Genomic DNA, 16,786 nt, shown 5'->3' on the forward strand with positions numbered 1-16,786 from the left:
CGCATGAGATATATCAGGACGAGTAGCAGATGCCGCATACAAAAGGCTACCTACCATCGACTGGTACACACATGCATTTGCTAGCTTACTACCATCGTCTTTCATAAACTTCACATCGGTAGCCATCGGGGTAGAAACAGAGTTAGCATTTTCCATTCCATATTTGCGTAGAACTTGCTCGATATAATGTTTTTGACTTAGCGTGATGGCGGTTTCACTTTGGTGGATGGAAATTCCCAGACAGTAGTGCAAACTTCCAAGATCTTTCATCTGATACTCTGAGGCTAACGCTTGTTTAATCTTGCTCATCTCACATTCAGTATCTGACATAATAATTAGGTCATCGACGTATACAGCAATGATGGTTTTCACTTCACATATGTTGCGTACATACACACAATGATCAGCATTTGAATTACTGAAACCAAGAGATTTGAGAAAGTTATCTAACACAATGTTCCAACACCTAGGAGACTGCTTTAAACCGTACAACGACTTACTGAGCTTACAGACTAGGTGTTCTTTTCCTGTCTTCTCAAAGCCTGGTGGCTGACACATATAAATTTCTTCCTCGAGTTTGCCATTTAAAAATGCCGTCACAACGTCCATCTGGTGCACTAGCATACCTCGATCTACGGCCTGAGCAAGTGCAGCTCTGAGAGATGAGTGTCGAACTACTGGAGAGTATGTTTCATCATAATCGATGCCAGCCTTTTGCGCATATCCTTTCGCTACAAGGCGAGCTTTGAAACGATCGACTTGACCATCGGCATTGTACTTCGCCTTAAATACCCATTTGCATCCAATTGATTTACGTTGTGAAGGCAGTTCTACGAGTGTCCATGTTTCATTGCTCATGAGAGCATCATACTCCTTCTCAGCTGCAGCTAACCATTCATCTCGCTGCTCACACTTTTCTACTTCGATAAGGTTCAATGGTTCGACAATCTCACTAACATGACAAGCGGTGTCTATACCTAGGCGCTGTGGTGATTTGCGAGGGCGGTCAGATCGGCGAAGTTGAGTTTTGTCAGCACTGCAAATATTTACTGTTACAGTAGCAGGGTTGTCCACCCTTGGACTTGCGGCTGGGATACACGATTCATCTTTGATACCCAACTGTTGTTCATTGAACATAACATCCCTTCTCACAACCACAGAATTAGATTGATGATCGTACAAGCGATAACCTTTAGACCTTACACTATAGCCCACAAATGTCATGGATTCAGCTTTGTCGTCAAGCTTTCTACGAATAGCGTCTGGTATGTGCGCATATGCCATGCAGCCGAATACTCGAAGGTGATCTATATCAGGTTTCTCACCATACCATATCTGATAAGGTGTTGTAGGCGCTTTGTGTGTGCGAGTCGGAATTCTGTTCCTTAAATAAACAGCGGTGGCAACAGCCTCAGCCCATAGAGATTTGGGAAGATTTGCATTTATGATCATAGCGCGAGCAGATTCACATACCGTTCTGTTATAACGTTCAGCCACACCATTTTGCTCTGGAGTATGTCTAACAGTTAGTTCATGACGGATTCCTTGGGACTTTAGATGGTTTTCGAATTCTGTAGAGATATACTCGCCACCTCGATCAGAGCGTATTGAATGGATTGATTTTCCGGTTTGGTTGGTTACTAAAGCTGCAAACTCACAGAATCTAGAAAATACATCAGACTTATCTCGTATAAAAAATGTATGGGTATATCTACTGAAATCATCGATAAAAGTAACGAAGTATTTACTACCTCCTATGGATTGTGTTTGCATAGGACCAGACACATCTGTGTGTACAAGTTCAAGGAGACGCGTGGACTTGATGTCGCTATTGGGCTTAAAGGGTTTTCTCGACATTTTTCCTTTTACACATGGTTCACACAAACCTAGTTTTACACCAGAGAGATTAGCGCCACTCACCAGTTGTTCCCTGTCCATACGATGTATAGCGGCTTCATGAACATGACCAAGGCGTTGATGCCATAGCTCACCGCTGTGAGAAGTGATGTGCGCACTGTCATTTGAAGTTTCTATATCCAGGTAATACAGTTTATCTATGAGTGTTCCTCGGCCACATACTTGTTTTCGTTGGTTTTTAATCCAACATCGACTATGTCCAAATTGAATAATCAAGCCCTTAGAGGCTACAGCGCGAACAGAGAACAGGTTTGTGCTTAGGTCAGGTATGTACAGAACATCATATAACACAGCTTTGCGATTCACTCTACGACCTAACTGCATTGATACTTTAATGTTACCTATTCCAATGGCGTCTACAGAGCTTCCATCAGCTACTTCTACTTTATGAGGTGTGTCAAATTGAGTGAACTCGCTGAACAAGCTTTTATAAGGAGTCATGTGCTTTGTAGCGCCTGAATCTATCAGCCAGCGTTGATTAATTTTATCGGTGGAGTCACTACCCGTACCAGCCAAAAAGGCTGACTCACCCGTGTCAGGATAGTTATCTGCTGCATGCTTAGCTTGGTGTGGAACATCTTTGGGTTCTGCATTTTTTCTCTCTCCGTTTCGCTCTCTACAGAAACGTTGAACGTGGCCAATTTTATTACAGTACCAGCAGGTAACCTGGCGTCTAATTTGCGGTCTAGTAGCCAAGAGAGCAGTATCAGGGTTGGCGACAGCATTTCTTTCACTAGAAGCTGATACAGAGCTATGTTCTTTTCGTTTCTGCTCTTCGTTTAAAAGAGTTTGTTGAACAAATTCTAGCGATGGCGTATCTTTCTGCGTTTCGAGAGCAGTAACTACAGTTGAATAACTCTCCGGAAGGGAGCCAAGAAGGGTTACAACTTGGTCCTCTTCAGCAATAGGTGATTTGATAGCGGCTAGCCGATTCGTGAGATCTTTCATATTCTTTAGATGACCTTCAATTGATGCGCTCTCAGACATTACTGAGCGAAAGTAGCGCTTCTTCAAGAACATTTTATTAGCTAGAGTGTCTCTCTCAAAATGTTTAGACAGTTTGTCCCATGCCTCCTTGGCCGTTTCACATTCAGTTATAAGGTAGAGCAACTCATCGCCAACCGCAAGCACAATATGAGATAATGCCTTGCTCGAGTTCTTATTATAGGTAGCTTTCACAGCCCCATCAGCTGTGCTTGCCGGAGCAACTGTAGTTCCATCAATATATCCAAATAGCTCCTTAGCAATCAGCAGATGCTTAATCTTAAACTTCCATGTGGCATAGTTGCTGCTAGAAAGTTTGTCTACACTCCATTTATCGTCCATAATGATCACAGATGACTAATCTAACTAGTTACACAGTACATATAACGTTCCTGGGCCCATAACCTGTAGAAATTTACTTGTTAGTTAAGATTAGGCTCTCACAGTCTTGTATTCATTCAAACAGTTAAATACAGAGAGAACAGGAAACAGTAAAGTAAGAGAGGTTTGCACAGATAAAAACAAGAGTATTATAGGGAGTTGCCCCTCCATTGATTAACATGAGGAAACAACTTCAAACTGTAAACATGATATGATTTCTATAAAAAACTACATAAACAATACAACAACAGCTGCAGATGAATATTACAGTGATTATATTATTACTGGCCTTTAAAAAATACTACTTTAGTATTGTATGCCACAAAGATGCACCTTGCAGTTTGAGTGCAGGATTTTAGCATAATGATGCTGTCGGAGATCATAAAACGACTGAATAAAGTTTTTCATCAATGACGCAGTGGTTGGATATGCCATCTGCCGTATCCGTAAGGTGTTTCCCAAAGCATAACACATCACTAGACCTTACACTACTGATAAAATACACCACACAATGGAGTGGATCTGGCTTTGTATGAATACGAAAGTGTTGATCTGCAACTAGCAGGATCCTGATGACATCGTCTGATGGACGCACCAATCCTCCATTGTTTTGTAGCTTGAGTAGAGTATAGAGATGTCGGTACTGGATATTTGACTTAGTGGTAACCAGCAACTGACGGCCAATGTCACGACAGCACTTTAGTTAGCTTTTGCACAATGTAGCCAGCTATATAGACTATACTGTTACCTATAACAGAAATTTGACATCTGAAATCATTGAGTTCCACAAACTGATCAACTTCTGGAGTAGCCTGTATGATGAGAATCTCGTTTTGAGCAGTAACATTACCTGTCTTACTAGCATCTGATTCTGCACCACATTTGATGATAAGTCTGCGAAGGTAGCCTTAAACTGAGTAACAGTGGGATTATTATTCCAACCCCCTAAACAAAAGCATCAATTATAACAATTACATAAAATCAACAAAAATGAATGTCTTATTCACATAAACGTAGTACCCTTAATAAACAACCATACAAGTAATAAAATAAATGAAAATAAAACAGCTCAAAATGCTACCATATCGCTATGTAAAATGAAAATGTAGCAATTTTCACTGGAAGTCATTCACACCCATCTTAGGCATAAAGCTTAATGGTTGACTTGCAACAAAATTCACATTACCGTTATTTGATATGAAAAGATTCACCATGTCTTACCCTGCTGTGTTGTAGGCAGGGTTGTTAAAAATCGATGATCTTTTTTAAATCAAAAAAATCGATTTCTATTGTTTTATTTGATTTTTTTTATTTAAATCGATTTTTTTGATTTTTTTGTTCCAAAAAGATGTTTTGTGTTCTAAATTGCAAGTTATTGCTATCAATTTGGAATTTATGATTTGCAGGAGTATTATGTAGTTTTATTACAACAACTAGGAAATGAAAAAAACATTTACACAGTTAACATTTGATAAAAAGGACAGCATAATTTATGCGTTGGACATTAAATCCCAGAAACGAAGATGAAGAATCACAGAGAACAGATCACACAACTGCTAAGCTGCAGACATATTCATAGGCACTTGCTGTGGCAGCTGTCACTGTTTTGGGTGCTGTTTGAGGTTTCTAAATTTTTTTTAGATTATAGCTACTTTAAGTTGAGCAACCTTGCAGCACTGTGCTTGACAATATGGTTTTAAATTTAATCATTAAAAAGTATCATTCAACATTGAAAAATATTACCTTTAAATGGCTTCAGTCGAACGTTTTAACCTGCTGTTAAAACATGGATCATTGAAATGTTCGTTGCAGATAAGTGCTCAAGGATCAGGCTTATTCACTCTTCTGCGGTTGCGATACCATTGTAAATAACGAGAGTTCTCAGTTGCTTTGTTTGGAAATCTAAAAATTAAAATGAAACTGTAGTAGTTAATTAGCAACAGTAGTAATAACAATAGTATTATTACTCTTATCTCCTTACTGCTAGCTAGATCCAGGTACAACAATAAATAATATTATAAGCACGACAAACACTTCCTTCAAATATAAATATTTAGAAATAACCTAATGGGTTGTAGTTCTAAAATATTAATATAAAAAAAATTCAAAATTTAAATAATAAAAAGCCTTCGTTCTGAAGGAAGAACATTTCACTCACTAGCTTATAAATTTATCTAATCACCGACAAAATACAGTCAAACTCGTACACTCAGTAGTGACACTGATCGACTCTCACTCACCCAGTGACTAGTGTAGTAGAACTAACTAGTGGCAGTACTAACTAGTAGTAACACAACTATTAGTAGTCGTAGACTTGAGCAATAGTAACAGAACTAGTAGTAGAAGTGACTCACTTGTGAAATGTCATGCCTTTTCCTTTAAAAGTCCATTCTTGCAGTTTTTGCAGTTCATGGAATAGCAATAGCACTGTGCACCTACACCCTTATCTCTCGTACATAAATTATTAGTAGCAATCTCAGTAGTCTGTTCCTTTGATTGAGCGGTGTATTCGTGACCTTCCATAGCTGTTAAATCTGAAATTAGATTTCTTTCTCACATTGAACGCAATGAAATTAACTTGAACATTAACTGATAATGGCGTCGACCGGATTTCCGTACTCGTGAATGACCTCTTGCCATTCCAGGGGTTTTAAGTTCAATGGTCATTACCTTTTCGCCGATATAATTGATTTGCGTATACAAGAGCCGAGCCTACCCACTGCAAAATAGTTCCATGCCGACGATTTAAGGTTTATTAAATAGTTTTAAGGTTTTGGTCTTATGCGAACCATCGGATCAGGTAATACATGTACATGTAATTTATTATTTTTACGCTATACTCCTTTGGAGCGAATACTCGCTGTAGAGAATTTCTTCTCTAATAGCGACTAGTCCACCACATAAGTGGTAGACAATGAGTATTATTCCACCTCACTACTACTTGCACACGCTTGAAGACGACAAGTCACTGATTTGTAAGATACGTTTATAGCATGTATATATTTGTATTCCTTTAAACCGTGAAATCTGCAATTGTAATAACGATGTTGATAATAGGCAAGGCAAAATTGTAACGCTCTATATAATATCAAATAGAAAAACACAGATTCGCACAATTGCAAATTTAGAACGCATGCACATGCAGGCAAATGACAATAATGATAATGGCAATAATAACTGCATATAAGATTGATGTATAGTAAAAATGTAAAATACCTTGTATGGTCCCATGCATGCTGCTAGTGATGAAATGGAGGTTAGATGCTAATGTTTGTTATAAATGCACGTTTGTTCTGGTAGATGGCTAAAATAAGACTGATTCTAGTTCACACAGAAAATGCAATGGAGTTTTATGTATGAGTAAAAATATGCTTTTAATTGGTTGCACTAGTAAAAAGATGCATTTTGTGGTAATACAGAGTTTTGTAAGCTATGATGATGACCTGTCTGCCGCCAGTGCAATGTTTATCTAGTAACCACTCAGTCATCTGGTGACCTAAGTAGGCTGGTCAGCAAAACTTCACACTCCCACCTAAATTTAGAATTAAATTTATTTTTGCAAAAGGTGCAGCATTTTCAATTTTAATTACAAGACATGAAACGTACCAACTTTTGTACGGGTCGTTCCAAAATCGTTCTGTCCTTAGTCGGTTTACCCAATTTATCCAAGTCTGAGGTCCCAAGCAAAACGGAAGCTTTTCTAACTTTGTGATCTACACCTCTGTGTAGATCACAAGGTAGAGATTACTCTATCGGTTCTCCAGTAGTTTCTGTGCTCGTCACTGTCAGCAATGGTAACTAGATCTCCCACCTTTAGGTCTGGCTGAGAAAATTGCCATTGTGTTCTTTTCTCAATCGTCGTCAGGTATTGTGTGGTCCATGCATACCAGAATTCCTGAGCTAGCTGCTGTGATTTTCTGTACATGCTGCGCCCGTACACTTCTTCGTTGTCAAAGCCTCCTGGTGGTGGCGCTGTAAAACCAGACTTGGCTGTAAGTAGTCGATTAGCTGTTATGACTGGGTCTGTGTCAGTAGCATTTGTGCCTGACAGTGGTCGGTTATTGATGGATGCCATTATTTCATAGAATGCAGTTCTTAAAGCTTCTGTAGACAGTCTTTGTGAATACTTTCCAAACATGCTGTTCATGATTGACCTGATACTTCTTATTTGGCGTTCCCAGACACCACCTTGGTGACTGGCTATCGGGGAGTTCACTTTGTAAGTAATTTTCTTTGCAAGGAGGTACTGTTTTAGTTTGTTGTCCTTCATGGTGAGTAGATCTTTTTCCTGTTGATTTCTTCCTCCTAGAAAGTTTGTACCTCCATCACAATATATATTACCCACCGAACCACGAATGGATTGGAATCGTCTGAGTGCTTGGAGAAAGCTGTCTGCTGAAAGGTCCTCTAGGAGCTCAATGTGTAACGCTCTACTATATAAACATGTAAACACAACTCCCCCTCTCTTGATGACTGTTCGACGATCCTTGACTTCGAAAGGCCCAAATGTGTCTATGCCTATCTGAGTAAAAGGTGGACTTGGTTCACTTCTTTCTTTTGGTAAGGGTGCCATTAGTTGCTGTAGTGGTTTGCTTCGTTGTTTTGAGCATGTTATACAGTTGCGAATTATAGACTTCGCTAGGGTCGGTGCACTAACTATCTAGAAACCAGCTTGTCTGATTGCAGCGACTGTTGAGTTAGAGCCTTGGTGATGGGTCAGTTCATGGTAATGCCTGACTAGGAGTTTTGCTAATAGTGATTTTGCTATAATGATTGGGTGTTTCTCTTCATAGGTGAGATGAGTGGTTACTCGACTATCCATTCTTAGTGTGTTTTCCTTGTCCACGAAAGGAGTTAGACTTGCTATTTTGCTGGATTTGCTGACTCTTGTGCCATTAGAGAGGCTGTTCACTTCTTCAATGTTGCTTTGTGATTGTTCCATGAGAATTATTGTTTTCTCATCTGATTTTATTTTGTCATTTTCAATTGGCTGTTTTTGGAAGCTTTTGTTTCGTAGCATGGCTTTTTGCATTAGCTACAGCTCGCACCAATTTGGGCCAGGAGCTAAACTTCTCTATGATTGTCTGTGAGGTTGACTTCTCTGTTTGTAGAATGGCAAGTCCAGTTTTTTTTCTCTTGATTTCTGGGCTGTTTTCTATTGCTTCTTCAAAGTTGAGATCGCTTGTTAGCTTGTGACTAATATCTGGCTCATGTAGAAAGCTCGGACCATTATACCATGTGCTTTTCATAAGTTGACTTACTGAAGCTCCACGTGACACTGTCTGCAGGGTTTTCTGATCCTGGTACATGGTGCCACTGCTTTGGGTTGCTATGTCGTCTGATCTCGCTGACTCTGTTTGCTGTGAAAAATTGAAAGGGTGTGTCATTGTTTTTAATGAAACCTAGAGCTGCTTTTGAGTCGGACCAGAAACATTCTTGGTCAATGTCCATATCTAGTTCTTCTCCAATGAAGGATTTAAGTCTAGTTGCCTCCACTGATGATTGTAACTCTAGCCTTGGGATTGTAAGTCCCTTTAAAGGCACAACTTTTGATTTGGCAGCAATGAGGGTCACATGAATGTTGCCCTCATTGTTGATGATCCTTGAATATGCACAAGCTCCATATCCATCAAAGCTCGCATCACTAAAGTAGTGTATTTCAGCCCTTTTGACATCACCAAATTCTGTAGGCTTGAGACATCGTGGTATATGGATTTGATTCAGATTGTTGAGGTTATCTCTCCATTGTTTCCATTTAGACTGTAAAGTTGGCGACACTTCATTATCCCATCCTTTACTTTCCTGACAGGCTTGTTGCATCACGATTCTTCCTTGAAGTAGAAAGGGAGCGAGGAATCCTAAGAGGTCATAGATCTGGGAGACTGATGACAAAATTCCTCTTTTGGTAGCAGGCTTGTCGATTGGGTTACTAGTAAATATGAATGCATCTTTCTCTGTACACCATCCCAGACCGAGAGTTCTCTCCGATGGGAGAGTGTCCTTGTAGAGGTGTAGTCCTTGTAAATTGGCCGTCTTTTCACTCTCAGGAATAGCTTCTAACACTTCTCTGCTGTTGCTTATAAACTTATGTAACCTGAGATTAGCTGCTTTACATATGTTAGTGGTGTCTCTGATCAAGTTGATAGCTTCTTCAGGGCTTTTTACACTTCTAATCCCATCATCTACGTAAAAATCTTTTATAATAAAATTAGCTGCGGCTGGATGCTTCTCTGATGCTTCGCTTGCTAATTTTCTCAATGCAAAGGTTGCAACTCCAGAACTTGTTGCGCCGAACAGGTGCACTGTCATTCGGTACTCTTTTATAGTTTCCAGATCACGGTCTACCCATAGAAACCGCAGATAGTCTCTTTCCTCTGTGTTCACTTTAAAGTTGAGAAACATCTTCTGTATATCACCTGAAAATGCGATTGGCTCTTTTCGAAACCTGAGTAGTATTCCGGGCAGACAGTTTACATGATCTGGTCCTGAAAGCAGCTCGTCATTTAGACATTTGTCTTGGTATTTGACACTAGCGTCGAAGGCTACTCTAAGTTTCTTCTTTTTTGGATGATACACAGCAAAGTGAGGTAGATACCAGATTTTTCCATCTGGTGGACATTCAGTCGGAACTGGTTCTGCATGACCACTGCTGAGTATCTCATCCATGAAGGAAAAGTATTCCTCCTTTAAGGCATGGTCCTTTTTGAGCTTACTGATTAGCAAGTAGTCTCTTAACTGCTTGTGTTCTATTGTTTGGCATAAATGGGGTCTTTAAAAATGGCAACGAGAGAGTGATTGCGCCATCTTTCAGTGTATCTGAGTTCTCTTCTAGTATTTCTAAGAACTTTTTATCATTCTGTGACATCTTTTTTCTACTGTTCAGATCTTCAAACTCATTGTGTTGTATTGTACAGTAGTTTTGTTGTGGTGTAATTATCTCTGAACTACCACCACAAAGAGTCCATCTTAAAACAGTTTTTACTGCAAAAGGTTCTGTAGGTTCACCGGCAATTGATTCATGCGATGCTAGCAAATGGGAGTTGTCTCTTCCAATTAGCATTTCGACTGAAACATTCAGCTTAGGTGAGATCAGGTGAAATATGTGACTCAGGTGTTGAATTTGCTTAGCAACTTCTCTGGTTGGTATGTGAGCTTCATTGTAGGGAATCTTCTTTTGTTCAAAACCTGTAACTTTGTATGTAATGTTGTCAGTGGCTGGGCCAATTCCACGTACGTTGAAGTCGTACTGGCTTCTGTAGCTTGTTTCTTATCTATTTAGCGTCTGTACTGTCACCTTCTCCGGCTGTCTACTTGTCTTTAAATTCAGGGTGTGTACAGCTTCTTTTGATATGTCAGTTGTGTCTGATCCATTGTCCAGCATGGCATACATAGTAGACTGTTTACCATTTTCCGTTGACACACTGACTGGTATGAGCATGTTGTGTAGTTCTGTTTGAGAATCTCTTTTAGTTGCAGCTGTAATGTGTTGTTTGGCTTTTGGCTTATCCGATTTTGACTCTGTTGTAGCTGATCTTGTAACTGGTGTATTTGCTGCACCTGTTTTTGTGTCTGAAACTTGCTTAGATGCTGACAGCTGAGTTTGCTGCGCCGATGACGCGGTAGATTTGGAGTTTTCCCAATCCTGTTGCGTTTTATGTAGACAGTCAGGATGTTCCCGCTTGCAGAATCTACATTTCCACTTCTTGGTGCAAGAATTGTGTCTATGACCTTCGTGTCCACAGTTGAACATAGACGATTGTGTTTGAAGAAGGCTACCACTTCCTCATGTGAGACTTTCACCAACAGGTTACACTGCGCTGTGAAGTGATTGTCCCTATTGCATCTTTTACAATGACGATCCTTCGTGTCTGCGTCCTCAACAGACCTATAAGCTTGAATGGTTTCTGCTCTCCTTGGAGTGTTTCTTAGTTGTCTTTTAGATTCTTGCTCCTTTTTGCTTGAAGCGGATTGACTTTCGATCCCAAGGATGTTCATCGATTTGGCTTCCTCACAAACAAAGTCCTTAAATACGTCGAAAGGTGGATAGTCTTCATACTTTATTTCGTGCTGGCGAACCTTGTACTTCCATTTTGTTTTCATCCACTCTGGAAGCTTCTGTAGATTTTCTTGATTCTTCTCCTGTTCATCTAAACTATTTAGTAGAGGTACGGTTTTTCTTGCGCTTTGGATGGGTGTTAGGAAATTGGCAAACTTCTGTAGACCACTGCCATCCTTTGGCTGTATTTTGGGCCATTTCAGTTTTGCCTTCAGCAGACGAGAGATGTTTGTCCTTTTTCCATAGCGTTCTTTAAGATGTTGTCTTGCGTTTTTGTATGATTCAATGTTGTCACTTAGCAAAAAGCCTTCAATGCATTCTTTTGCTTCACCATCAATGAACTTTTTAAGCATCCTCATTCTTCTTGTTCTAAATACGCCTTCAGTTTCCAAAAAATTCGTCGAAATCGGATTCCCAATCTTTAAACTTGAGCGGGTCTCCTGTGAATGTTGATGGTTCTACAATAGTCCTTTCATAGAAGCTGCAATCGTATTGGCTAGCTTTTCTATGTCGCTAACTTGAGGCCTGCTTGCAGCATGAGAACCTTGTGTAGAAATATGTGCTTGGTCTACTATGTGGTTGTCCATGAACATGGCTGGCGAGGGCTTAGGTCTTACTTCAGTTATTGGCAAGTGGTCAGAAGAGCCGTAATTATCAGGCGTAGAAGACCTACTTGTGGGGGTTAATAACCCCGCTATCTCTGCAGCATTTGCCGTAGCTTGTTGTACTTCTATAGGCTGCTGCACATTTTGACGTTGCTCGAGAGGAAGTGAGTTGTTTTGCTGGTTGAGGTTCCCATTAGTAGTAACCTGTCGAGTTCTGTCCAAAATACTTCTGACTTCTGCTTGTCTTTTCTGAGCATTTTGGATGTCTGCCAAATTTCTCTCAAGTGTTTCTTCTAATTTTGAAGCTAATTCTTCTCCCGCATTTTCAATGTCATCCATTAACGTATTAACGAGGTCAATGTTACCTTCACGTTCAGTGTTGAAAACTAAGTGTATGCTTTCCATTTGCTCGTCGAGTTCACTTTCGCACAGGCCTTTTAACTCATCACATAATGTGCCGACTTTTTGCCCGTCCTGTTCCAAGTATTCCAAAATATCTGCTAGTCCATCAAAATTTTGTCTATCTACATTTGAGAGGGCTTGTTACTAATTACCAAGCTTAGAATTTATCAAGACGGAGATCTCGGTTTTTAACTGGTTAACACGATTTTGTTTACCTTTTTCAGTGGGTTTACGGTTGCGTCGTCCTTTTACGGCTACAACTGTGCTGCTAGTGGGCTCAGACTCGGGTTCAGGACTTTCAAACTCAGGGTTTGATTTACTTTGATCTGATTGATTTACTGAATTACTGCTACTATGATTATCAATTTCTGAAACTTGATTTTCTTCACAGTTAGAATGTATAGCAATGCTATGAGTGTCACTAGTGTCCTCACTCATGCCTCAAATGACTGCTTACCCTACAGGATGAAAATCTTCGTTGGTCATGAAAATTCGCGATTTTGCGAACAGTCAATCCCGCGAATTATTAAATTCAGTGAATAATTAGTACTATTTTTAATCACAAGAGAGAATAACTACTGCATCAAATTGAAAACTAGTCGCTAGCCTAGTTTTTAATGTAAATACTAAACGTAATTAAGTTCCGAAACATTTTTAAAATCGTTGCCTGAGCTTTGAGCTAACACCGTTGGCAATGCATCACATTTATTTACAAAATGATTCGAGGTTGTCACAAGATATGCCCAGGGCTGATACTCCCTCCGAAAAGGCCCATTAGGTTCGGCCCAAAATCACGTTTTAGGGGGGGTTTCAGACCATGGGGCACTGTCAGTGAATTTGCTACTTGAGGGGGGGGGGGAGTTTCCACAACCAAGCCAGTAGAAGGGCCCATGCTCATTAAGGTTTTATTCAGCCAAAGTAATACCAAGAAATTGCACCGAAAATCCAGTCTTTATTTTAATGCAGATCGCTGCTGCTTGCTTGCTGACGGGAAAGGAAGGTAAAGGAGACAGTCGACACTGCATTATCTTAGCAACCCTTTAGCAATATACACAGAATGGATGATATATTTATTTCATTGTTATTCATTATGTTTTCCTTTGTAAATGAAAATGAATTCTGATGGTTGATGTTTGGAATAAGTTTTATTAACCCTTTAGCAGGCATAGCGACATTTTGCCGTTTTGCGATACTGACGTTAGTGGGCAGAGCAACTATTATGTCGCCACACGAACGGTTTTTATAAATAGATTTATGGTTAGCGAATTGCCTTTTTTGTTTAATTTTTTTACCAAGAGTAAACTACAATACATTGGTCTCTGTTAGCAACAAAAAATAATCCGTTTGCAGAAGAAAGAACGATCGTTTTTGCAATACTATGCAAACGAAAAATCCGAAATAAAAACGTATTTAAATTAAATTGGGAATTTTGTTGGTGACTTTTTCCTGCTTTATTAATGCATGAATCATATTGGGTGTTTAGTGGGGCGTGGAATCTGGGTACTCTCTAGAGAACTCCCAGTGTTTAGGGGGTGTATTTCAAATTGACCAACCAGGTGATTGGGGGTACGATATCCAAATTCAAATTGACCAACCAGGTGATTGGGGGTACGATATCCAAATTCAAATTGACCAACCAGGTGATTGGGGGTACAATATCCAAGTCTGGGCCTATCTAGGTGGGTGTTTCTTTCAGAGTATCAGCCCTGGGAAGATATGCAGAATGGCGTCATCGCGAAAATAGCCGCGAGGCAGAAGTACTAAACATAGCCGAGTTCCAAACTTCTTTAAAATCATCGCCAGGCTTCGAGCTTTATTGCCATTGCGTCAAACTTTACAAAATTATTCAAGGTTTTTACAAGTTATTCAGCATGGCTTCAGCATAGCAGAAAATCTCTCCTAGTCTTTTTACATTAGAATCAACTCCATCAATCTCTAATACCGAAGTCAAGGATGATCATGATTCTGATCTGGACATTATGGTATGTATTTGATTTGCAATGCAGATACGTATTTCCATAAATAACTGCATTAGTTAATTCTTTTGTTTAAAAACTGATCGCTTTCATCAAATACTTCAACTACTGTTTTTGTATTTCTTCAACACTCGTTAATATTTTTTCTTTTTTTGTGTTTACTGCAGATTGAGAATGAAACAACCTACTCTGATTACGAGAACTAGAGACAAGTAGTAATATTCATCAAGGCAGGAATATTGGCAGAGAGGCAACTAGTCAACCTAGACCCCTTCATCGAAAACAACTCCTTGATATTGCTGTAGCAAACATGATTAAATTATATATTTTATTTCATGTATAGATATATTATAATTTATTACAAACTTGAGTGTACAAATAAAATATTTCAAATACAAATAAAATTTTACAAACGATGAATGGAGTAAATATAAACAGTTTAGTCCATGTGGCGGTTGTGTAGCAATAAAATTAAACTGATACTCTTGATATGTGAATAATAGCGTGTAATGGTGCTTTCTGACTAGTTATTTTGGTAATAGCAGCTCTGTCGCTGTCACTGTCTTGGGTAGGTGTTGGGAGGTGATTCTCTCGCTACTACATGGCTGGTAAGGAAGTTATCATCAGAACTCTCCTCGTGGCTTACTATTGCAAAGTTCTGCCGGTGCTCGTAAAGGCGTTTTTGTTCCTTTTTTAAAAACAGATATATTCTTCTCGTAAGTAGCTGCGGCCACTTCAACCTCAATTTCCAAACCTCCCTGAATGATTAGTGATCTTGTAAGAATGACATCTACCACCCTTGCAATCATTGTTTCTCGGTGTATGATGAAAAATCTCTCTCACTAAAACAAATAATGAAGTAGGGATTGAAAAAATTAGTATTGCGTTTTACCGAAGAACCAAAGTAACATTCAACTAAGTTAGTAAATGTAAAAAACTCATTACTTACCACAAGTTGTTTGCTTATCAAAGGCCTCCAAAGCGATGAATATTCGTGAAAACCTCTGGACGCAGCAAAAATTGTTTACAGTAGAATAGCATGATCGCCTCGCAGTTGTAAGCTAAATATAAACCGGAACACGCGGTGTGCGCATGCGTAGGAATAACTATTACTAGCCGCAATAGAGTTAACTTTTCCTAGAGAGTGGCAGTTTTCAGCCGCGAATAAATTCATCCGGGAATATGCATGAAAAGACAATTTTCGCGAAATATAACTCCGCGAATAAATTCATCCTGTAGGGTAGTTACCATACAAATTGAACTGGCAGCAATATTTTGTGTCAAAGGTCAGCAATAAAAACTAAAATCTTAACGCTGCTTACTTGTTTCCGATTCGGTCAAAAGAATGTACTAATTGGCTTTTGCTCAATTTCTGTGTTAACTGAATCAGCTTTTACAACCATAAATGTAAATTGCATAAGCATTAAATTTATAAGCAGAATTTCAACTACCTTTACAATATAAACGCTTATAAGAACTACTGTAGTAGCATTTAATGTTATAATGTTAAAATGTCCTATGGAAAGACAACTCTATCTGTGCTAATCTACGATAATGTTCAAAACATTGCTGCTTACATAAACAATAGTCACAAGATACAAAGAACTTAGCTGATGCTGATATGTAGATCTTGCTAATTAGCTTGATCAGAGGGAAGATATCCTATCTCCGTGGTACTGATTAAATTGTGACTGTCTCTTTTTGGCGAAGAGCTCACGGTTTCTGTTGACTGGTTATATTGCAACTGTCTCTTACTGGCGAAGAGCTCACGATTTCTATTGACTGGTTATATTGTGACTGTCTCTTTTTGGCGAAGAGCTCACGGGTTGACTGCTTACTGATTATGATGTGACTGTCTCTTACTGGCGAAAAGCTTACGGGTTGACTGCTTACTGATTATGATGTGACTGTCTCTTACTGGCGAAGAGCTCACGGGTTGACTGCTTACTGATTATGATGTGACTGTCTCTTACTGGCGAAGAGCTCACGAGTTGACTGATTTTAGGTTCAGAGATGGTCCTACCTCTGACTGCTGATTGTCTACTGCTGGCTTGTAAGGATCTCCGAGGAGCTTGCATACAAGATTTCACTGTAGAGAATTTCTTCTCTAATAGCGACTAGTCCACCACATAAGTGGTAGACAATAAGTTATTCCACCTCACTACTACTTGCACACGCTTGAAGATGACAAGTCACTGATTTGTAGGATACGTTTATAGCATGTATATATTTGTATTCCTTTAAACCGTGAAATCTGCAATTGTAATAACGATGTTGATAATAAGCAAGGCAAAATTGTAACGCTCTATATAATATCAAATAGAAAAACACAGATTCGCACAATTGCAAATTTAGAACGCATGCACATGCAGGCAAATGACAATAATGATAATGGCAATAATAACTGCATATAAAATTGATTTATAATAAAAATGTAAAATACCTTGTATGGTCCCATGCATGCT

General features: G+C 39.2%; 3 protein-coding genes and 1 long non-coding RNA gene across 6 annotated transcripts in view; 1 reads left to right on the plus strand and 3 right to left on the minus strand.

The window, feature by feature from the left end:
• Positions 1–3,538: 3,538 nt before the first annotated feature.
• On the minus strand, positions 3,539–5,881 carry LOC137399323 (uncharacterized). The gene is made up of 3 exons (XR_010979142.1): positions 5,637–5,881; positions 5,026–5,184; positions 3,539–4,227 (listed from the first exon to the last, which is right to left on the minus strand). It is a non-coding gene; the product is annotated as an uncharacterized lncRNA (long non-coding RNA).
• A 50-nt stretch (positions 5,882–5,931) lies between these two features.
• LOC137399322 (uncharacterized) overlaps positions 5,932–16,786 on the plus strand; it is a 52,199-nt gene continuing 41,344 nt past the window's right edge. For 2 of the 3 annotated variants that reach the window (XM_068085389.1, XM_068085391.1), the window contains exon 1: positions 5,932–6,082. The gene's annotated coding sequence lies outside the window, so the exon portion shown is untranslated. Of the gene's footprint in view, positions 6,083–16,326; positions 16,375–16,786 lie in introns of all 3 variants that reach the window. The other variant, XM_068085390.1, reaches the window with a different exon arrangement.
• LOC137400722 (uncharacterized) lies at positions 7,013–7,855 on the minus strand. The gene has a single exon (XM_068087057.1). It carries the CDS (start codon positions 7,853–7,855, stop codon positions 7,013–7,015), a length of 843 nt encoding a protein of 280 aa, XP_067943158.1.
• LOC137400723 (uncharacterized) lies at positions 8,512–9,948 on the minus strand. Its single transcript, XM_068087058.1, has one exon. The coding sequence runs from the start codon at positions 9,946–9,948 to the stop codon at positions 8,512–8,514; it is 1,437 nt and encodes a 478-aa protein (XP_067943159.1).

Source organism: Watersipora subatra, chromosome 7 (genome assembly GCF_963576615.1).
Source record: "Watersipora subatra chromosome 7, tzWatSuba1.1, whole genome shotgun sequence".
Lineage (NCBI taxonomy): Eukaryota > Metazoa > Bryozoa > Gymnolaemata > Cheilostomatida > Watersiporidae > Watersipora > Watersipora subatra.

Coding starts and splice junctions, on each gene's coding strand:
- LOC137400722 (XM_068087057.1), bottom strand. CDS start 7,855: ATGGCACCCTTACCAAAAGAAAGAAGTGAACCAAGTCCACCTTTTACT.
- LOC137400723 (XM_068087058.1), bottom strand. CDS start 9,948: ATGGATGAGATACTCAGCAGTGGTCATGCAGAACCAGTTCCGACTGAA.